General features: G+C 38.8%; 1 protein-coding gene and 2 long non-coding RNA genes across 4 annotated transcripts; 1 reads left to right on the top strand and 2 right to left on the bottom strand.

The window, feature by feature from the left end:
- On the bottom strand, positions 1-4,002 carry zgc:172145 (Ferritin light chain, oocyte isoform-like). Its single transcript, XM_026918818.3, has 3 exons — positions 3,639-4,002; positions 1,631-1,777; positions 1-612 (listed from the first exon to the last, which is right to left on the bottom strand). The coding sequence occupies exons 1-3, from the start codon at positions 3,804-3,806 to the stop codon at positions 319-321; spliced, it is 609 nt and encodes a 202-aa protein (XP_026774619.3). The 5' UTR covers positions 3,807-4,002; the 3' UTR covers positions 1-318.
- Positions 1,688-23,607, top strand: LOC117597923 (uncharacterized). 2 transcript variants are annotated; one of them, XR_008302340.1, is made up of 3 exons: positions 1,688-1,847; positions 6,858-7,055; positions 22,376-23,607. It is a non-coding gene; the product is annotated as an uncharacterized LOC117597923 (long non-coding RNA). The 2 variants fall into 2 exon arrangements; XR_004578663.2 differs by lacking the exon at positions 1,688-1,847 and adding an exon at positions 3,901-4,035.
- On the bottom strand, positions 19,171-23,738 carry LOC117597924 (uncharacterized). The gene is made up of 3 exons (XR_004578665.2): positions 23,602-23,738; positions 20,703-20,794; positions 19,171-20,599 (listed from the first exon to the last, which is right to left on the bottom strand). It is a non-coding gene; the product is annotated as an uncharacterized LOC117597924 (long non-coding RNA).
- Between the last annotated feature and the right edge of the window lie 225 nt (positions 23,739-23,963).

Genomic DNA, 23,963 nt, shown 5'->3' with positions numbered 1-23,963 from the left:
TAACAAATAGGGTAACCATTTAATATAAGTGTATTTAAAGATAACGTACATGATAGGGTACATATCAAAAAAGCCTTGGTAACATAGAGCAAGAGCATTAACTTCACATAACTCTTACATCATCAGTGACTTACTAATATAATATCAAGTTTTGTTATAGAAAATAGAATGGCTTGGTTTTAACACAAGAACTTGTTTTTTAATGAAGTCACATTACTGTTCTAACAACGCCCCAAGCTATAAGAGAGGCCATTTCCACTCTATATACTGCTGGTCAGGTTTTTATTGCATCAGTAGGAGGCTTTATTAGCAGAAATTTCAAGCACTGCTCAGTTCCTTGTAAAGCTGGTCAATGAGATATTCTCCGAATCCTCCAGTGCCATCAGTGGTGCATCCTACTTTCCGAGCGTTGGTCAACAAGTCACCCATAAGCTTGATCTTTGGGACAAGTGGACTGAGGAAGTGGCTTTTGATCACACTGGTGGTGTGAGGGTCCTCATGCTCACGTGCTAGCTGACACAGTTCCACCATGATGGCCATCTCCTCCTTCCACTGGCTCAGCATGAGCTCTAGAGCAGGGAGCAGCGCACACACCTGCTCAGTGCCTGGTCTCTGCAAGTGCGCATGTGCGCGCAAAGACGCACACACACGTGCACATGCGTGCACACATACACACACACACAAACACAGTTTTTTACAGTTAAATTACATGGAAACTGATTGCCACCCACCGGTTTCATCAATCTGAATCTACAGTAAAATAAGTGTGCATAAATAATATTCATGCTACAATCTGTATGAAAGAAGCTCATGCTATTTTCAACTAAAAATGCAAAAACTGAAACCAAAGTAATATAACTATTTTAAAGACACAGTGAAAACAATTTTAGAAATTCCTGCAAGAGCACTATAACTTAGACAGAACTAGTTTTCAGCAAGTCTATGATTTTTACAATTAAAGGATTCACTCCGCCGCATTTAAACATGCACATGCCTTAGTCTCCATGCATCAGCGGATAACAAGGTGTTCCAAATTGCTGCTGATGGACCCTTACCAGCCTCACTCCGGATCAATTTTACATGAGTCATAAAACTAGGGAGGAGGAGGAGGTTGAACAAAAAAAGGGGAAAAAAGAAGTCCCAGGCTAAAGTGGCAGCAGAACCAGTGCCACAGTGTACATCTGGAACTACAATTAATGCACTGTCCTTCCGCTTTCACATTAATCTCCCCAATTTTCCGGAACTCAGGGGAAACGTATACCCTGACAGGCATTAGAGGAGAGATCCCCGCAAAGCCCATAGGGGTTTTAGCCCTCTCTCTCTCTCTCTGACCCCTTCCCCCCAAACCACTGCCCTTGCCTGCCAAGAGCCCCTCTAAAAAAAAAAATGAGATTTTTAAAGGTATATAGGGAGACATGGATGCCTCGAGTAATATGATGAGGATATCGTTTTGGCAATAACTGCAGGCACTAAAATAGCACAAGATATCTATGAAAAATTCTCTTTCCTAAAACTTGAGCCAGAGGCATATCAAACTGTACCTCTATTATTTTAGAAGGGCAAGTGGGCAATACTATAATGCAATGCAGAACAGGTCTTAAGTCAACTGCTGGAGATATGACAATGTTACCTGAATAACTTTGTTGCAGTAGTGTCCCCCACGCTCAGACAGGTACTGTAGCATGGCCTCGGCCTGTGCCTGCTCCCTCATAGACTCCTGATGGAAGAAAGCAGCCACACGGGACAAGGGCAGATCATCCTGCTCAAAGATCTTAGCCTAAAAAACACAACATGCACAAATTACAGTCATCATCTCAAAGACCCAGAAAGGACAGCACATTCTAAAAGTGAGTAGAGTGGTGGTTTGGACTGTTCTATTCTAGTCATTAAATGGTTATGAGTTCAAATCCCAACATTGCCAGTGCTTGGTCTCTGAGCAAGGTCCTAACCCCACTAAGCTATCATTTCTGATATGCATTATGTCAGAATTTAATTGCAAGTAATTTTGCATGAATTGATATTGATTATTTTATTCCTAATTACTTTACAGAACACTGCATGGTTACTTTCAGGATGTGCATCATTTGTCTTTCCTCGCTTATTCTGAAAAGCAGAAAATTTAGAACTCTTTTATAAAACCTAATCTTATAAAACCTTTTTTAAACTCTGCTCAAATTAACAGCTTTATAATATCACTTAATAGGTTGATTAGACTGTATGCTAAGGTTTTCTTTGATCTACATTTTAATAGTTATATACTAAATCACAAATGTTCAGGCAGATTGATCTCAATATATGTGTACAATGCAGTGTACAACAATAATGAATAACAATGCATATTATAATGGATTCATGAGTAATAAAGATAAGGGATATAGACCATGTTATGTCGGTTGAAGGCTTAATTTCTTTGTTGTCCAAAATTAGAAAAACGGAAACTCATTAAACCATATCAAAATGTCCTGCCCTAATGTCTGTTTGTGGATAAGACTTCAGGTTGTGTTTTAGTTGTGCTACTACTTTTGATTGCAAGTGCTTTTCAAACCACAGGCACGTTTGTAAAGCTAATTATCAATGATTATGTGGCTCTTATATACTGTAGCATTATGCAGCATGCTTTCTTAAGTTAATTGTACTGTATAGGTTTGTTTACATGCTCGGTGATATACAGCAGTTTTTCTTTCTTAGATCTGTCAGATAGTGCACTCTCCATAGGAGAAAGGGCATGTTTTTCTGTGACTGCCACACCTTCTGTTTGGGTACACAACTCATTTCTGCTTAAGCAGTTAGAGTGCTTTAGACCAGTGGATCTCAAAATGGGGTCCATGAAGCATAGCCTAGAGGTCTGTGAGAAAAATCTCTCATATAATAATAAATAAATAAATAAATAATAAAAATATTAAATAATATTTTTATCATTGAGTTCTTTATCATCAGAACTCAATAACAAATCCACAAAGGGCCAGTGTGGGTGCAGGTTTTCATTCCAATCAAGCAGGAGCTATACCTGATTCCACCTGTTTAATCAGCTGATCTTGTTCTCAGTAGACTCAGGGGTGGCTTCTGATTGGTTGGAATGAAAACCTGCACCACACCAACCCTTTCCGGATAAGACTGGACACCCCTGAATTTGATCATAATGTGTTCTGTTAGTAAAAAGCTCAGAAGTAAAAAGATTTATGACTCTAATAAATAGGCAACATATTATTGTACACATTAATAATAGGGGTCTTTTTTTAAAAAACAGGTAGACTAAAGGAGTTCTTGGCTGCAAAAAGTTTGAGAACGCATGCTTTAGAGAGACAAAGGTGTTTTTTTTTTTATTTATTAAAAACTTGACCTCACAGTAAAAACATGGAACTGAACCCTCAAGCCTTTGAATGTGGTGTACTTCTACATATGGATCTTTACTCACATGGTGTGCTTTTCCATGTAATCTAACCTGTTAAAAGGTCTAGGATTATAGTCCTTTAGGATTATAATCTCCAGAATTCACATGAGGAACAGATCAAAACACACTTTTATGAAACACGCACTACAGCGGAACTATGTCTCTGTACAGTATCAGGCAGGACTCGGATTTCTGTTGCGCAATGCTGTAGTTTTGTTTACTCTGTAGCTATTGGATGAACTCTTACCAGCGCCTCGAGTCGGTAGGCAAACTCCATCACTGAAGTTGAAACTCCACATAAACCTTCCTCAACAACGCTGGGTAGATTTTGCTTCGCGTTACTGCTCTCCAGTACGCGGTGTGCTTTACACATGGGTACATTAGTTTTTAATCTCTTCCCTGCTGGTTCCGACATATTGGAGCTGCAAAGCTACAGAGAGCAAACGGTTCCTCTTTCGACGACGCCGCTGTTTCTGAACAACTACACGCGCTTTCTGAGTCTCTCACATGCCTTTATAAAGCGCTTGTTTTATCTCCTACAGCAAATTAAAGTGCAGAAATAAAGTTAAAAATGTCCGCGCTATCTGCACCCCACTCGACTCAGTGAATCGCTTCCAGGTCATCTGCAAGTTCATCCGACACACGTAAGCGAATGAGACGCTGGTGAAAAAGAGTCAGAAGGAGGAAAAAAAAAAAATCACTAGTCCCGTTTAATTCGTGTTTTCAAAAAATCAATCAATCAGTCAATAAATAAATTCTATATACTAGTTGAACTTGATATCCAACAATTCCAAACGTTGACATTGACTGATTTCCTCATGAGTAAATAGGTAATTCCACAATTAGGGTGCCATTATTTGTGTCTCACTGATATTACATTTACAAATATGTATGTAAAGCTAAAAGACATTTTAAACTTTTTAAAGTGTCCTTCACGAAACCTATATGCATGTTTTAGATCGATAACTTCAACGTTAATACAGTGTTACAGCATTTTGCCTTTCCCAGTCCAATATAGCTACACTTTACCTTAAAATATAATCATTAAATACTTCAGAATCATATAGTCTTTGCACTAATGTGTGACACCATTTAACACCTTGTGCTTGAAACATCCTTTTCCATGAAGAATCTTTTCTAGATTATGAAACATGTACAATTTGTGTTCCACAACATTCACTCTGCCCTGCTACCTAAACACATTCTACTGATAAAGGTCACGTGTTCAACAGGAAGTTGCATCATATGTAGATGATCTTCTGAAGATCCTGGGAAGAAGAGAAGTACATGCTCTCATTTTTTGCTTCATTTTCAATCATAGTGTGATATTTGACTGATGAGGTCACTTTGAAAATACAACCCTGTTACCCACATTATAGACTGAAAATAAATGATTGATTAAAAATATATTTTAAGTAGAATGTCCTTAATCTCTTCATGCCATTAGCATGGATGTCAATCTAGTCAATCAGACTTTGTGTAATTGTGTAATTGTGTAATCATCCCTGTTACTTTCAACCCTGTTACTAATTAAAGCCCAAAATGCAACCTTTGTTTGCAAAGAAAATGAGATATTGTTGCCTGAGATGGATTAACATGTTTTTTAATGATTAAATGCATGAATTAAATTATACAGTAAAATTTAATTTGCTGCAAGGACTAAGTAGCACCAAATTCATGGAATCACCCACATGTATCTTAATTTTACTATGTAACTTCAAAAATAAATAAATAAATAAATAAATACTGAAACAAGACAACAACCTAGAACCCAAGGCAAACAAGAGAAAAATAGTTTAAAAGTTCTACCATGACTCTCTCAGTCTATAGACATAATCAAAAAGGTTGGCCAAGCAATCAGGCCAAATTACATCAGGAAGAATTGGGGGCAAGTATTTTTACTAAGAGCATAAACAGTGCTGCTTAAAGGATATGCAAGAGATTGGCGAAAGTTACAAAGGGAGACAGTGGGTATACAAGACAAGGATATGTCACCCTTCAAGAAAACTAGCCAAAGAGAACATATGAAATTGTATATGGTTTGGGTCCACCTGTGCCCTTGTACAGTCCCCTCTGAAAATTTTGGAACGGCAAGGCCATTTCTTTTGTTTTTGCTGTACACTGAAGACATTTGGGTGTGAGACCAAAAGATGAATATGAGATGAGAGATCAGAAATTCAGCTTTAATTTCCTGATATATACATCTAGTTGTGTTAAGCAACTTAAAACATGGCACCTCTTATTTGAACCCACCCATTTTTTAAGTGATCAAAAATATAGGGACATGTGACTGACAGGTGTCTCTTGTTGCCCAGGTGTGCAGTGTAAGATTGATTGTTTAAACAATTAATAGCTCTGAATATGTATGCTTGGCTTGAGCCCTGAGTTTCACTTGTGAAGACTGCATTTGTTGTTATATTGATAAACCAAAATGATGACCAGAGAGATGTCTATAGGAGAAAAGCAAGCCATTTTGAAGCTGAGAAAAGAGGGAAAATCGATCAGAGCCAGTGCACAAACACTGGGCATAGCCAGTACAACAATTTGGAATGTCCTCAAAAAGCAAGAAACCACTGGTGTACTAACAACCAGACACTGAACAAGGTTGGCCAAGGAAAACAACAACAGTTGCTGACAGAAACATTGATCAACAACCTCCACAGGGCGTGGATGAAGGTATCACAATCCACTGTTCAAAGAAAAGTGGAAATAGAGTGGCCATACCACAAGATGCAAACCACTCATCAGCAGTAAGAATATGAAGGTTAGTTTGGAATTCGCAAAGAAATACAGAGATGAGCCACAAACCAAGATCAACCTCTACCAAAGGGATGGAAAGGCCAAAGTGTGGAGAAAGAAATGATCTGCTCATGATCCAAAACATATAAGCTCATCGGTCAAGCAGGGTGGAGGTAGTGTCATGGCTTGGGCTTCTACGGCTGCTTCTGGAACAGGCTCACTATTCTTTATTGATGGTGTAACTCATGATGGTAGGAGCAGAATGAATTCAGAAGTCTACAGAAACATTCTGTCTGCCAATGTACGGAGAAATGCATCCACTCTAATTAAGAGGAACTTCATCATGCAGCACGACAATGACCCAGAACACACTGCCAACACAACGAAGGACTTCATCGGGGGAAAAAAGTAAACAGAACATTGGTCATATAGGTGGGAAAAAGTGGAAGGTTTTAGACTGTTCTGTCTCTGAGAATTAACCTAATTAGTGCCAAATATTAAAGATTGGCTGTTATAACCCTGACTCTTTGTAACCATGAATTGTCAGGCCTCACATTTCACCAGAAAATTTGCATTCTCCCAATGCTTGGACACACACTGATTTGAAATACAGTAAGTGATAAAGCACTGGCCCTCTTCACTCATGATACTTAAGATAATATACTTCTGTAACACTTGCCCTAAGTCTCCTGACCGTTTCCCCCAGTAGATCCCTCTCTTGTTTCAGACATGGCCCATGTTTCCTTGCTCTCCCTGGACTGGATGATGGACATGAGGGACTGGCCAGCCCCCGGGGGCCCGTTGGGTCAGGAGGGAAGAAAGGAGAACACCCAGCTTATGGTCAGCCTTGGGTCACCAAGACCTGCACTCCTGACTTGACCTCTGCTCCTTTAAACACGTTTATAATCACCTTGTCCAGATTTATGTAAGTGTAACAAATTGCACACCCAATGCAGGGACACAGCTTTGATGGCTTGTTCTCTGAATCTCAGAGTTAAAACATTGATAATTGGACTTAGAATACCTGAGATCACATTTCACACAAAGAGTTTGTTGCACAAGCACTGTTATGCACAGCAAGAAGTGTGTGTGTGTGTGTGTGTGCGCGCATGTGTCTGTGTTTGTGTGTGCGTGTGTGTGTTTGTCTGTCTTGTGGTATGCACAATTGTGTTTTTCCTGAAGAACAGAGTGACAAAGTTTGTCAAACCTTTAGGGAGCTTGCCATAGACCTCCCTATAGACCACCACCTGCCTTTTGTCCATGTTTTGTCTTTGGCTGAGCTGGAGAAGTGTGTCTCTGTGTGCAGCTGTCTAAAGATTTCCAGCATTTTTAACCAGTCATTTTGGGGGTGTTTTTTTTTTTTTTGCACTGTAGATTGTTTCATGCTTGCACTTTTTGGACTATTTTCAAAATTATGCCATATATGAAGAAGTAGAGGGGAAGATCTGAGACAACTGAAATTCATGGACAGTATATCATGATACATGTTATGCTTGAATTAATGCCTTCTTTTAAGTAAAACAGTAAGACAAATTGAAACCTTGGCATTACAAGGTTCTAAGGTGTTTTTTTTATGAGTTAACATCATCAATGTGTTATTTACATACCCCTGACCATATGTGAGAAGTTTTACAGCAAAATATAAATTGGAAAAGTTGCTGCTTTGACCTTATCAAAAGTGTAGGGCTCAAAATTGCAAAATCACAGAACTGACATAAAATCTTGCTATATTTCTTTTCGTAGGCTACAGTTCAGTGTTCCTTTTCAAGTCACATTAAGACAGACATTATAAAATGGATTATATGCAGTATAAAATAGGTAATATGAAAGTATAAAATGTATTTTCTGATTATTTTTCTACATATCCCATCATCCCACCACTTGGACTAATTTAAGAATGAGCATACAGAGCCAGATTCCTGACAGGGCCGTATGGAGGATTTGAGTTTAGGCATTAGTGAGCTAATTGGCTCAACAACCAAAAAAAAAACCAACTCAGTCCAATGTACTCGCTGCTTTACTGTGGCTATGAGTACTGGCATGGGTCCCTTTCTTCACACCTGCTTTGGGCTGTAATGATGGCGACCCTCCTTGACGCACCATTATGACTACAAGCCCAGCTCTGTGCTGGAGCATCCTGGACTCAAGCTTACATTACAATTATGCTCTGGACAATAATGAAAAGGACATGAGCGCTGCAGTGGTGTAGGGATTACTGGTCCGAACCCAGATTTATGTTTATGTTGTTCAAGAGTCAGTCAGAGGAGTTGTTTAACTTGCCTAACCTCTGCTCTGAAGGCTTGCACTGCAGAGGCCTCTGCTCACCATGTCTGACCTGGCTAAAGGAGTCACAGGATTGTCTTTACTTATTGATAATCTGGTATGACTCATAGCGGCTAGACATCCCTCCTCTTAATGCTATCCAAACATACCCGGGTTAGACAGAGAGGCATTGCTGTTTCTCTCCACGGGGTATAGTTTTTGTCCAATAAGAAGATGCTGCCATTGGGTTTGAATAGATTTAGCCAGCTTCTGTTTGGGCATAGAAAATGGGCTAAATGATTTTTTTTTCTCTTTTTTTTTGGATTGTTTGTCTAGCATTTGTATTGCCTAATAACCATGATGGTATTTCTAATTGTGGCTGCATAATTTCCAGTGCTATGCAGCCATGATAGATAGATAGATAATTAACCCTTTAAATTTACTGTTTATTATCCAGTTATTCGTATTAAAGCAATTTATTCAGTAACTACCATGAATTATTCATTAACTACAGTGAAGGAGTTATGCCTGAAAGTCACTGATACTGTAGTACATTGATTAAGACAAATTCAGATTAATTTTCTCTCATAGTTCACTCACATTCACAGTTTAACCTTTTGAAAGAATGTGACTGTAATTTGTAGCCTGTCTTCTTGGGGTTATTATTTCATTTGTAGCACTATTTTTGCCAACGTTGATTGCAGGCATCAGCGAGTGTTTGAGTGTGTAAATTCTCAGTACACCGGTGTCAGAATGTGGCCTTTTCTATTTTAATACCACCTCTCGCTGTGAGAGTCGGAAAACAAAATTTAGCTCATGCGTAAGCAGAGGCCAAAACCCCCTCCCCCCACCCCCACTCCCACCCCGTGCTCAGTGATGGTGGAAAGTAGGAACAGTAGCTTTTTCATGGTCTAGTTGAAATTTTAATCTAAAATTATATTGAATTTTGTGTCATATTAAATTTGTGTGGTGTTGATTCTCTTAAAAAAAAACAACTTCTTTTCTAATGCTTTTTAATGATTAGGCTTAATCATTGAAAAGTGTTAGAAAGAAAGAAACTGGCACACTTTCAATTTGAGAATGAGGGATTATATTTTAATATGACCCTATATGCTGTCTTTTGTACCTTATAACTGAGGGTACAGATGACAATATGATGAGAACTTATAATAAAAGTAAATTGTGGATGCACAGTTGTTTATATTTCTTTGTCAAGCTGGCAGAAATCTGTTAAATAAAATTGCTACAAATCATGCACTATATGAAAAGATACTACATATCGAGTCAGGGTCGGGCCCATGACAGAGCACGAGAGGCCGCCCAGGGCTTACAAGCACAGCTGGTAAATACATCAATGGGCCTTTGCTTTTACCAGGACCAGCAGCTGTCTGTTAGCAATGTGCACTAACGTCACTGGCACAACTTAGCACAATCCGTCGGCCTGCTAATTGCTGCCCAAACTGGGTAATGAGACGAGCAAAGGAAAATACAATAAGAGATCATAGCACAAAAAGCTGGAAAGTTGATCCCTCTGTCGAACCTCATAGGCAGTACCTGACACCTTTGCTAGAATTATCTGCACTGGACTGACTGTGTTATGGGATTCTTTACTGTTGTATAAGAGGATTTGGAGTTTGCCCTTCAAACTATTTATCTGGCTTTTGTAGTTCTGGTAAAGTTGTTGTTAAAGTGCTGTGAATGAGATGTGTTACGCCTTGTTGACACCCAGCATGTGTGTAGGGGTATTCTGTGTGTGTGTGTGTGTGTGTGTGTGTGTGTGTGCGCGTGTGTGCGTGTGTGTGTACTCTGGCCAGAGCACATTTGCCCTAGGCAGTGTGATTAAAAAGAAACCCCCTGGAATGCTAGACCTCATTAAAGAGATAAATATAACATGCTGCTTTTGAGTATGTGTAACATACCGTTATAATACCTCTTATGAAACATGAATTAAAGAATACTAAATCACAATTGTTGTTGTTGATGTTGGTGGCAATGAGGTTGGTAAGGATGAAGCTACAGAATCTTTTTTAGAGTTGCTGAGGAACCAGTCATGTTTGTTTTCTGTGCAGTGTCAGTTCCTCTAGAAACATTTCAGTGAAATCCCTGAAATCTAATATCTAATAAAAAAATCGAATTAAAAAAATTTGATATCAACAACCTGCAGTTTTTGTACATCAAAGGTCCGTTTAGGTGTGTTTTTACAAGTCTGCATTTTGCTACAATATTCAGCTGTGAAGGTTGTAATTAAAAAAAAGCCTCAAAGTTTCTACAGAACAGAACATAGTCATAGGTTTGATGAATTCAGAGAATTATATTTGCATTTATTCATTTGGCTGATGCTTTTTATCCAAATGGACTGCAATCTGAGCTGAGCAGTTCAGGGTTATGGGCCTCACTAAGGGGCCAAGATTGGCAGCTTGGTAGTACCAAGATTCAAATTCTCAACCTTCTGATCGGTAGTCCCAAGCCCTAACCACTGAGCCACCAAATAAGTAGGTGATGGTTAAGAGCTGACAACCGTCAGATTTCAAGTTCAGAGCCTTAGCCACTGGGCCACCAATGTAGGATTTGTTCATTTTAGTGCAATAAATACTAGCCCTGCAGCTTGCTTTTTGCCTACAACCAGTCCATATGCTGTGTATGTGATAGTACGTACTTGAAGTGCTACGTCAGGTTGGCTGTGAAAGTGATCAGGTGGTTCCAGCACCCTGATGTTGTATAAAATGTGTGTCATGCCACGTGCCTGAAGCTACACAGCAGGGGAGTGCAGCAATGAGTAGGCCAGGGCTGGTGTGAATGCTTGGGATGTGGTGCTGTGGTATGGCTGGCCAGCACACCAGCTTGGGTTTCAGGTTGCTCTCCTCTCTGTCAGGAGTAGCAATGATCCTGGCACCATGCGAAAGTCAGCTTAGATTTCTTTACAGTCTGTGTGACGACAGACTTTCTAGATCTTTCTACCGCACTTCTCATGTCTAGCAGTACCGGTATGAACTACCCAAACCCAAACTACCCAAACTGATTTCACAATGTGTCAAATCTTAGGCTATGAATGAGTATCAAGCCTCACCATGTTCTTGTTTTCAATTAAGTTTCAATTTGTATTGGGAGCTCACTTTAGTAGAACCATGCAAAAGTAGTACAGAAGGATAGGTTCAACTATTTTCATTCTTGAAATCAAATACAGAGCCCCGCTGATATCCCTCCTTACAAAACTAATGCGTGGCCATGATTTAGTAACAATGGACAGTTTATATAATTAGATAAAATTGATGATGTAGTAATGGTAAGAGCTCTACTCTATTGTTCTTTACTATGAAGTCAGTTCACTGTGACAATTCTGAAAATTATGCAAGGAAAAGTTTTTCATGAAGACAAGTTTTCAGTTTTGAGACTGATTAAAAGATAAGTTTCAATAAGTTCTCAATATGAATTCATATATAATAATGATAGGTTAGAGATCCTACCATTGCTGCATCATCTATTTTATCTAGTTACTGTAAATTAAAGAACTGAGATGTTTATTGTTTTGTTATACAATATTTCCAAAAAAATGTTATTTTAATTGAAAACACTTGTGGAAAATGAACATTCTATTCTTGTAAAAAGATGTTACATACAGTAATTTATAATAAATTTTGAGTGTAAGCTTCTAGAGTGTCTACATCTTAACTAAAACAGGCATGCTGCAGCTTTTCCACAAGCACGTAGTAGTTTCCGTAAAACCACGTATATACTCGCACACTGGTTGGTGGACACAACACAATGACCACACCTTATTAATATGTTGCCACACTTAATTTTCTCGTTCCCTCATAATAATAAGTAGTGGCCATGACTTAATGATCTCATTCCTTCGACTTAATGATCTCTTCCCCATGCTTTACTAAGCCGTGGCCATGCATTAGGATATTGCTCCCACATGTTAATAAGTAGTGGCCACGCATTACTTTTTTTTAAGTAGGGATGTCACCAGTGGGGCTATGAACCTCTAAAATAATTTATATATTATTGATATTGTATAACACCAAAGCAGTTAAATCATGATATGGTTACAGAAGTGGCTTATGGCAACAGTCCTTGCAGGTATTAAAAGAAATTTGGCACCTTAGATGACAGGTGAGTATGTGAAGATTAGCTGGTGTATAAAGTGTCTGTGTTTGGATCTGTGATTTTCAGATGGTCAGGATGTGTCTCTGAGTGGAATGAGATGGGGTGAAGTGGCATCTAGGAGCAATTTAAAAGGGCAGTGTAATTCTATGAGATACAGGCCTGAAACTGAATCCTGCTTAAGAGTGAGGGTCTGGGCAGCAGGAGGCTGCCGAGGTGGACTGAGACTCATATGAGGATGTGGTGGGGGTCTTCTGCTGTGTCCATAGTGGCAGGCTTGACAGTGATCACATGAGTGTGCCTGTGTGTATTTGTGTGTGTGCTTGTGCGTGTGCATGTGTTTGTATGTGCTTGTGCGTGCGTGCGTCTGTGTACATGCGTCTGTGTGCGCGTATGTGTGTGCGTGTGATTGTGTGAGAGATAGAGAGAGAGAGAGGGAGAGAGAGAAATTGGGTGCCATGGCCTGGCTTCCCCCATAAACACTTTGAAGAAGAGCTCTTTAAAACAACAGGAGCAGTCATTAAGGCACACCTTTACCCCAGCCCACCCAGTCTCAAGTCACTGTGTGTGTGTCACATTAACATGTCCCCGGAATTTTTTAATTAGTTATGAAATGTAACATCAACTATAAACATTTTCTAGTCCACACATTAGTGTTGATAGTCTTAAATGATTATGTCTGCGAAAAACCATGTAATAGCTTAATATCCAGAAATAATATAACACTATAGCTTCTCTGTAGGCATCAGTGCAAGCCTCTGTGATTATTCAGAAAAAAACAGGCCTCCATTTAATCTTTTAAAATAAATGTGAAAAAATACTAATGAGACTCAGATTACACTACAGGTTAGGTACAAGGTCAGGCAAAGTGCCTATCCATGTGCATTTGTAAATGTGTACGTGTATGCGTGTGTGTATGTGTGTGATTTGGGGGGTGCTCTCTGTGTGGTCTGTTTGACTCTCATCAGTCCCAAAGACCTCCAACACTCTTTGCATCAGCTCCGTCAGTGAACCCCAAATGGAGCAATATATTACCACACATTTTTACCAATTATACCTACATTATCTACATGCTGGACAGAGGCACTGCAGCTGCTGGGGTGTCCATCACTTAGTTAGAGCTGCCTAACCGCTTAAGAGAGAGTCAGTATTGTGACTGAGTAGTTCTCCAGTTCTCCAGGATCTGTTACTTTTGTCCTATTTTGCCTCTGCAATAGACCATTTCAAGGATTTTAACTCTGCATTTATGTATCCTTAGCTAGTGACCTCGTGACAGTTTTAGACACTACTATTGCTCTATATACTCGAACAAAATAATTTAAAACTCTCTGATTTTTATGATTTTGTTTGGCAGTCCCCAGCCGTGGTGGCCCTTGTCGGAGCATCGCTGATGCTTTAGTGCCTGGGGAAGGATCACAGCTCAACAACGTTATCTTAGTCTTGTGGCTTTGATCTCTCTGTGTTGGCTCGCATCCTGGGGCAGGAGTTCCAGGAGGACACACACAGACACAGCCGTGTGACAACAGGACGTTACAACACTTGCCCAGAGTTTGGCACTGTTATGGTGATGGGGGAGGCAGGTGTGAAAACCAAGCAGAAGACAAACCGACTTCTCCCAAATTTAGCTGAGATTTAGGAGGGGGTCTCTGCATTAGTGTATCTTGCGTCCTGAAACCTCCCCTGCTTTGTGGCTTTTGTCTTGGTGGTCCTTTTCGCTACATTTTTGTCACATGCAAATGGTCAACGTTTGAGGTGCATGGTGGCCCAAATGTAGTGTATCCTTAGTGAATGTGAAGTGTAAGGAATGTGCTCTATCACCAATGCTGCAAGCCTGTCATCAAGCTGTCACACCTTTGAGAACCAGAAAGGGGGAGTTATTATCAGGAAATACTGTGGAATAAGTCAAATAGATAAACACCATTCGTGTAATAATGCCAAGGAGTAACCCTGTCTGTTTTTTTTTTTTTTTTTTTTTTTTTTAAACAAATATAGTATAGCCCAGGGGTCATAAGCTTGTGGACTGTACTCCATATGCCCACTGTATTTCAGGTGACCGACATGAACACTTGAGAAAATACTGTAACAGAGCTGAAATATATGAAAACAATGTTGTTCAGTGACTCTAGTTTTCTAAATACGAGCCAGCTTGGCTTCTGTAGCAGATTCTCTTTTGCAGTTGATTAAGTCACATGTATTTATGTAAATTCTTTAACTAAAGGCAGCTCAGCAGCTCAGAGACTACCTACAAGGCTATAGACATTAAGCCAGAAAAGCAAGAGTTTTCACAGAACTTTAAAGATTTTTATTTTGTTTACCCTCTCTGGTCTTATTAGTGACTTGATTGTTAAAAAAAAAAGTCATGATGAAAACAGAATGTTGAATGAAAGACAAATGGGCAAAGAATTATGTATTTATTCTCCCTGTGTCAAATTCATAGACATATCTCATCTGTACAGAGTGCATGACTCCAGTCAAAAGTGGGAACATGAAGCTCCACTACAAAACAAAATGTAACCATTTCAAACTGGCTTATTCATAACCATGAACTAATCATTAATGGTTATTCATTAAATGGTATCTGTTGTCTCCATTCTGTCATCTTTGCTTACCTGGGCCGTACAATATGAATATTATGAAACATGAATTTTAGTTGAATATCTCTGGTGTAGAAGATATTTTCATTTTATGTGAATAGAAAACTGTGCATCCTGAATTCAGTAGCCTTCTGTCACTTCTTGAAATATGCTCATTACCAAAACAATTTAGAGAATTACCACATTAAAGCTAAAGGCTATCAGGTCCTGGTGTAAAAACAGAAGGCGTTGCTTGCTAATTATACTCATTTAAGGTAATTAGTGACGGTGCCACATGCCTTTATTCTCTGCCTGTCAACAGGCAGGATTTAAGTGCTATATTGAGGTGTTGCTGCCACACAAAAGACCCAACAACCCCCTGCCTCTCCAAAGACCCCCAGCCAGGGTGAAGTATTGTAAAACCTAGTGATTTAGTCCTATCAGATTCATGCCATTAGTTAATATTGAGCTCCAAATCAGTAGGCTGACAATAGCCTACATTATATTACATTTGGTTTGTTTGTTTGTTTGTTTGTTTGTTAAAGCAGAATTGTGTATTGACTCCTCTATAATTAATATTTTATTATGTTTGATTAAACACTGAATGATTTCTGTAAGGTTTAATGTTGTAGAAGTCATATGTAATATTCTTTCTTGTGCATTTAGTTGTAAACTGAGAACTCGCACAGTTAACAGTCACAGCTTTGTGTCTCCTAAATCACCTCCGTTTTACCACTTAATTCCTCAGGTTCCTCCTCTTGCCCTTTCTGTGTCCATTTGACTGAGTTACTACCCAAATATCATAATGCTAATGTGAAGCATAGCTGTGACGAAGGTGCTGGAATGTGCTGTCTGTGGACACTTAAGTGCTTACCTTGGTGTTTATAGCCAGGGTGATGCAGTTCTGCTCCTAATGGGAGGTGCCAGGAGCCCTGTAACACTGCCGGATAGAGTTACACAAGAGCATGCGCTGAGACCTTGACCATGGTGACCATAGTGAGAAGAAAAGTTTTGATATGAAATAGCTGCAACCCATAAGAGTCTTTTTTTTATACATTGAGAATTGGATAATGGTGAGAGTTTATGAGTCTGTCTATGCAGACTGTATCACATGGCATGATATTTATTTGATTTATTTAAAATAATATTCTTATATGTAATGGATGTCCAAATGTCTTATGTCATACACATGACTCCACATCATTGTTCAGCTACATTATTCTGTTCCCCACAAATGTGCTACTGAAGAAACATGGAGCACATATGGAAATTTGACCTCCTTCATGTCTGGTGCATCTGGTTCATCCGGCTAAATTTGAACTACAGCATCCTGTCATACTTGCCTTCATGTCAGAGTTGCCATTATTGAAAGTTTTGGTATGCGTGCATGGCGTTATGGCACATGTCCTATCAGCACCTCTGCTCTCTGCCAAGTTTTTCCAACTGGCTTCGGTCAAATAGGCATTTTAAAGTCCTCCATCCACCCTGCTACATTAAAGTAAAACCCCTGAACTCTAGAAGCACCTTTGGGGCTCTGAGAGAAGAAATTGGAACCTTTGTTTTTTCAAAACAAAATTATCTAGAAAGGGGGAAAAGAGTGGATTGGAAATGATGTTATTAGCATGTTGTGTTGGAGAGCTGGAGAACATGCAACCGTAGAAGGAGGGTTTGTGTAAGGGGCTTTAGGCTTTGGCCGTGAAGCATATTGGGTTCTTTGGCAGGACCACTCTGTTTCCTATGACACCACCATTTGGCTTGTCTCATGCTCTCTCCATTTCGCATAAAATGCCATGCAAAGTATCTCATCACAGCAGCTTCCCAGCAGTCCCAAGCTTCAAAACATTCTCTTTCTCTCATCAAGTTTTTTTATTATCATTTCAGAATCTTTTCAAATATGTAAACATACTCCAATGCCTTCAATTAGATCGGATGTCTTACAGCACTGAGAAACATTTTAGGTTCCTCTGTTTTTATTGGTCATTTCATGCCCATGCCAGGTGCGGGTATAGCTCTTGTTCCAGGTCTGGATCTATTCCCAAGTGTTGGACCTTAAAACAAGTATACTGCTATACTGGGCTTAAAACCCACACAAAAATTGCTTCCCGCGCCACGGCCTTTAAAAAAACCATACCAAGTAATCCCAACTCCCACAGCCTTGTGAAACATTAAAGCACAGGCGCCACCCTGCCTGTCCTGCACTTAACTCAGGCGCTGTGCCAGCCCCAGGGTGGGAGGTCCAAACTGCTGGCATTGAACTTGGAAAATAGGAGCGTGATGTGCTAAGAGAGAGAGGAGTGTGAGCCCTAGAGGTGATCAGGCCCGAATGATGAGCGATAGTGAGAAGGTGTGCAAACCCCCACCCTGACCCTCAGCCCATTGTTTCTACTTATCCTACGATTCGTGTTTAGCTCTAGGACCCTAAAACACAAATCAGTTACAGGGATAAATCAATGGCTGGGCATGTAACAGTATTAGTAGTCACACTGACTTAAAGACAGAACCAAGACAAATATTTTCTACATGACCTTTTAATAATAATAAATTCCTTGTATTTAATGAAGCACAGATTTGCATGGTACTTTGCTAATGACATCTCCCATTGCAATAATTAGGGCTGTCAATGCCCTGCCCAATCCCATAGTCCATGCTGCATTCATATGGTGCATTAGCATGTGGGATCATCACTGCCCTCTCCTGCCTCATGTCCTCCAAACACAGGCAGCTGTAGGTTGCTGGTCGTCTTTTATCTGTGCTGAAGGTGAAAATGCTTAAATTGTCCAATAATAAAGCACATGCACCAGAAAACACTGGACGCTTCTAGTAAGAAAATTACATTCTATTACTACGGGTTAAATCTAGAACCATAAAACTTTCTTCATGAAACCGTTAGAGGGCCTATACACAATCCTAAAAGCTTATCATTCTCAGAGAACCCTTAGGTTCTATTTAGAATTCTAAAAAAGCTAGTGACTGTGAGAGAACCCTTAAATTCTGTTTGTAATTCTAAAACAGCTTATCAGTATGGGAGATCCTTTAGGTTCTGTTTATAATTCTATAAAAAATTATCACTGAGAGAACCCTTAAGTTCTGTTTATAAATAATTAGTCACTCTGGGAGAACTCTGATAGTTCCAAGTATAGTCCATTGTAGAAAGCTAGAACACTTAACCATTCAAATAACATTCAAGAGCCATTTTGTTTTACAAGAGTATTCAGTTTTCCATTTTGACATGTTATCACTGTCCATACTAAGACCAGAATTTGTTATGGTTAGAGGGAAGAAAACTTCCTCCACACTGATTTCTAAAAAATTCAAAAATTTTATTTTATTTATTATTTTATTTTATTCTACAGATGAATGGGAATCATCCAAATGATTGTGTTTCAGCTTCATTATATTGCAAACTGACGAAACTTTAATCACTGCAAAATACCAAAAGTGAAATACTAGCTACTTAATACAAAGAATTAGCTCATTCTCACAGATTAATCTCAGTGGACTTTACAGCTCTGAACTGATCTGGCTGGCTGGCTAAACTGTAGCTGGTATCAGATTTTATAAAAATCACTGCATATCTCTGCAGGTTCTGTGCTTCTAAAGAGCGTGGAATTGTGGCCTTGGCCTTTCCACTGCGGGAATCAGAGCAAGTGTGAATAATTGCACTGTATCCAGGTGTATTTAGTCAATGTGGCAGACAGGGTTGTAAATTGGTTGGTCTGGGCAGTGGGGCATGCTTTGCTCTGTCCTAAGAACCATATAAAAATTGGATAAAATATCCAGATGTTGGACCATGAGAAGAAAAAAACTTGTGCCTGTACTGGATACACTTTTCTCTGTGGCTTTCTTTGAAGAATATTCAGAGAACATTCAAAGAGCATTTTGCATTGTGGATTTTCTGCTATATCTAATTTTCAAGAATTCCCATGTTAGGCACAATCAAATGCCAAAATGCACATACTTGAGAAGATCAGGAACCATAGGAAGATTATTTTTATTGTTTACACTAGTTTAAATATAGCTACTACAATATGGGGTAAATTATATTAAACTAAAAGTTTTTTTTTTTTTGCTTCTAAGTATTGCCATTGATGTAAACATGATTAGCAAACTTTTATTAACAAACAACATATATAATGTTTATAATAACTTATTTATAATAACGAGCTGCTAGAATTCGTTTCACCAAGACGACTTTCTGGCTCCAGCCTTTTTTTGTTATCTGCTTATTGTTTTGACTTCACGTTTAACACATACCACTATGGTCTCTTTAGCAAAGGTACTCCCAACACCAATTATTCATTTTTAACAAATATTAGTCAAAATAATGGTCAGTAGTCCAAGGTATCAAGTTACACCCACTCAATTATTCATCCTAATCATCCATGTCATCAGTTGGATATTGTTTTCCATAAAAGTGTTCAGGAATTCCATTAGCCAAACTCCACTCATTATTCTATATACGCTCAAACAGTGTGATTGCATAAAAACACAAATGTAATGCTGGAAATTGTGGGTTAGTTTTCGTCTTTTTTTCTAATTGTTGATACAAAATATAAAAATGTTTGTGAATTTTATCTTTGAAAATCTCGATGAGCTGGTAATACAGGTCATTGACGTAATTTTGTTACTATTCTTGGCAGCAAAAGCATAAATGTATAGTACTCAGAAAAATGCAGTTAGTACATATTAAGTACATAGATACTTGTTTTATTTATTTGGTATAGTAACGATACTATTGATGAGGATAGGTTCACATCTGCTGAAAATTCACTTTTGTGATTGTGACATTAATAAAAGATGAAATTAAATACAGATTACCTTCTTAAAATTGCTTAGTCTTTGTCAATTTGTAATTTTCACTATCGGCATTAAGTCTCCTCTGTAACTGTAACATAAAAATACAATCAAAATTTCATTCATTTTTTTTAGTTCCCACATTTATACATATACATTGTGTCTAAGGTTATTCTTTTAAAATCTTGGTCTCAACAATTGCCCTAATGGTGAATGCTGCTTTCAGCACAACTGAAGTAGTCTACCACATTGAGCTCTCTCTAAACAAATCTGTGACCCTGATTAGTGTACCCTCAGTAGCTTAGAAGAGTATTCCCCGTGGGAGTTTATGTCCTAAGGCCTTCCCAATCCCAAAACAGCTGAATGGAGGCAGCAGAGATACATTGTTCCCTTAGTGCTGATCTAAGAACAGCTTTACAATATTTCTTATGGTGAGTTTTTAGGATCTGGGCTGGAGAGCTGACCGTAGATCAGTGTGTGAGAGCGGTGTAAGGCTGGCTCAGAGCAGACATGTACTGACATGTTGTTCCCGCCTGGGTGTTAATCACACTGGACTGTCCCCACTCTACCCAGGCTCTACAGGGGGTACGAGGAGAGGTCGAGTGGGTTGGGGGGCTGGTGGTGGTGTTCAATAGGGTGGAGTTAGATGTGCTTTCCAGATGATCTAGGGGGTTTCTCCCACTGTAGTGTTGTTGTTCTTGGTTGACATGGTGTAATTCATGCTAAAAGTATGCTGTCAACACAGGCAGCATGGTAAATATTGCATATTATCAAGAAAATATCTAGGCAATTGATCAGTCTGTTTAGTATTGTTATTATATTCAGTGATCACCTACATGTGTACGCCTCTCCTCTTCACCCTTGACCTGGAGTGTATTGTACATTGTTTCTCACTGGAAGGCACAGTGACCTTCCTGGGCAGGTTATCCTGAAACAGGAAAAGCAAGCAGGTGGCCTGAGCACTGACTGACCATCTGCAAAACACATACTGGGTACAACATAAGTAATGCAGTCCAGATTTACTATGGCACAGAAGTAAAGATGAAATCTGCAATAGGTCAGCTTTGTTGTGTTACGTATTCAGTATATTTTCATTTATACCACAGCGCTTCTGAATTCTCTATTCTGATTGGTCAGAAGGTGTTGATTAATTTTTCGTAACAACATGGCTGCAACAGTAGTTCTGCCACTTTTTTTTTTATTAATGTGCTTGTTATAATATGTTATAGTTTCTATAGTAAGAACTTGCATGGTGGACAGACCACAAAAATAGAATAAAACCATTCATACTGTAACTGCTGATATGGTGAGAGGTTTGTTTGGCATTTTTGGAAGGGGTCTCCAGTGTCTTTTAACAGTCAGCAGTAACACTATAACTTTAAGTTTTCTGACACGGGAAAGTTTTTAGGACGGAGGGCTTTTTGTGGTTTCTCAGTAACATAACAAGCTGCATTTTTTGGACATTTTAACTTCATAAGAGAGAGAGAAAAAGAGAGCCTGGTGAGGGAATGACTGCTTATGAGCTGCTATAATGCATATGAATGTAAGTAACAGGGGCAAACTTGTTTTAATGATATTCGGAAGATAAATGGAAGTATAAACAGATAAATCATGACATGTCGTTCTTTGAATTAAAAATGGTAACCTGTATAAAATTGCTGTGGTATATGAGTAATAAAACACTTCAGGATGTGCTGTTATTGGAAAATAATCAACTCTGTGGTAGTAACACTAATTCACATCCTGCCACATCACACCCTATTATGATTATTTCCCTATAAGAGCATCGCCATCTTGTTTTGTTCCATACATTTTAAAGTCTGCATTATGATGTTTAGCTGTTCAGTTCTGATTGATTATATTTACCTGTATTGTTTTTTAATAACACCACATACAGTAACTATGATATACTAATGATTATAGGTAAGGAATAAAACACTGGACATGTGGTTATAGGAAAATAATCAACAAAAGGGTGGTGTGACACATGAAGCCAGGCATGAAACTAATAATTTGGATGTGTTCAGAGATTTTCCCTTTAATAATTTTACAGATATTCATTTGAATACCATAAATGGTCATTGTAGCTTAATATAAATTCTTCTCAAACCGCATAACTATGAAGGTTTGTGCTGGGATTATAAGACACCATTTGTGACACGAGAACTAAAATGCCTGACACAAAGCTTGCTTAATACTATACAGTACATAATACAGTATGTCCCCTAATTCACTGTAAATAATGCAAGAAATCATGTGTCATAACTAGAGAAAATTAATAATCATTAATTATATATTGACCATGTTAGACTTTGCCTATTACAGGTCTACTGAACAGGTGGACTTTTGGGGGGTGAAAGAGCTGAAACTGGCACTCTTTGCCCCTAAATTACACTTTTGCTTCCTGTGTCTCGACCTCCAGGTCCCTGACCCACAACTGCAATGTATTTTGTGTGACTAACAGCTGTAATTCCCCAATTATCACGCTGTGTTGTCCAACTGCGCACAGGTTCTGTTACCAGGAGGCCGCAGCCAAGAGCTGGACCGCTGGCTTGGATCTCCCACCAGGAAGAGCCAGCCTTCTTCATAGATTCTGCTCTGTGCCTAGTGCTCTGCTCTTCTTCATATGGATTCTTCAACCACATGTCCAGATACAAGTGAGAAAATGCCAAGAGGGCTACAGAATGTGGGCTACTGTAACTCACTGCTTATGATTTTACACTTATTTGAAGTGAAATATCCAATGTCAAATATTAGCACTCTGGATCATCAATTGCTGTTGTGTAACTTATAGGTGTCTGCAATAAATTATGTACGTTTGCCTGATCTTTACCTCTGATGCCGTTACGGGGCTATAAATTAGAACAGATAGTTAGCATTCTTAAAAAGAAAATTTTATGTCCATTTGCAATTGACATGTCCTCTTACTGTATTAATGCTTGTTGTTACTTTATTATTCATTTACTTATTTAAAGCATGTTATTAAATAAAACAATTGGGGAAATTACTGTATGTAGTTCTGAGGGGTGAGGAATGTGAGTCTGGCCTTCGATATGTCCTGAAAGTTTAAGGAATTACATTTTTTAAAAAAAGCAAAACCAAATTAGGATTAGTTGTACACCATTGCTGTAGATGCTAAGTCAAACTTTTTTTTGTTCTATGTTAATACGTGTAATAATAAAATATATATACTGATAAAACACATTACCATCAGTTATCCCTTGAAACATTTTTTTGTATCATTGCTTCTGAAACTCTGGCATATACAAAGCAATATAATGAATTGAGGATCTTTTAAAAAGTGAAACAATTCTGCATTAAGTGGTTGTGCTAGTTTTATACTGGGCATGTCCTTAATCTGCTAATAAGACCTAAAGAAGCAAACCCAGAAAACTACACCCCTCACCCTTTCCCTCAACTTTAGACCCCTCATTCTCAGTTGTCCCCTGGGCATGAGGAGAACCATGACATTACACAGCCTTCTCTCTAATTAACCAGTGACTTTCTCCAGGACATCAATCTGAGTCAGTCTAGCTCAAAACAAAAAAGCCAAAGATCCTATTAACTGTCAACAGCAAGGTTGCCCTTGGCCCTGAGCGGCTAGACACAGGAGGGCAAAATGCAGCAGGACCTGATGAAAACACCATTTACACTGCCAGCCTGCTACATATGGCTATTCCATTTTTACGCAGGACTCTTTTAACACTTGGAAGGAAGGTGTGAAAGAAAAGTTACCTTCGGAGATACAGGACACGTTATAAATAGGTCCCAGGGGTCTGTTTCCATATGATGCGGTCCAAGCCCTTATTTCTTCGGCACAGGTTTTTGATGCATCTTCATAGTTAGGGGTCTGTAGTGAGCTGTGGAAGCAGGCTTTTTAAAGTGGATGCACATGGCTAAATCCCCAGCATCATTGAATATTTCATCAAACCTCACATAAGTACAGGGCTGTTAAAAACAAAATATCACTGTGGTTAAAGCACCAAGGCTTTATATGTGCAAATTAATCATTGTGCATTCTGAGTGTTTCTTTTTTATTTCTTGCTATATATAAGTGCTTGGTCTGATCTAATTAAGGTCTGTGTTTTCCCAGTTGA

The sequence above is a fragment of the Pangasianodon hypophthalmus genome, chromosome 9 (genome assembly GCF_027358585.1).
Source record: "Pangasianodon hypophthalmus isolate fPanHyp1 chromosome 9, fPanHyp1.pri, whole genome shotgun sequence".
NCBI classification, from domain to species: Eukaryota; Metazoa; Chordata; class Actinopteri; order Siluriformes; family Pangasiidae; genus Pangasianodon; species Pangasianodon hypophthalmus.
Note: the sequence above shows the minus strand (reverse complement) of the source record. Positions and strands in the feature narration are given on the sequence as shown.

Excerpts from the sequence above, each read along its gene's own strand:
- zgc:172145 (XM_026918818.3), bottom strand. The coding sequence starts at position 3,806 with ATGTCGGAACCAGCAGGGAAGAGATTAAAAACTAATGTACCCATGTGT. Across the intron at positions 1,778-3,638 it reads CCTACCGACTCGAGGCGCTG|GCTAAGATCTTTGAGCAGGA; the intron begins GTAAGAGTTCAT and ends TGTGTTTTTTAG. Across the intron at positions 613-1,630 it reads ACTGCAACAAAGTTATTCAG|AGACCAGGCACTGAGCAGGT; the intron begins GTAACATTGTCA and ends GCGCACTTGCAG.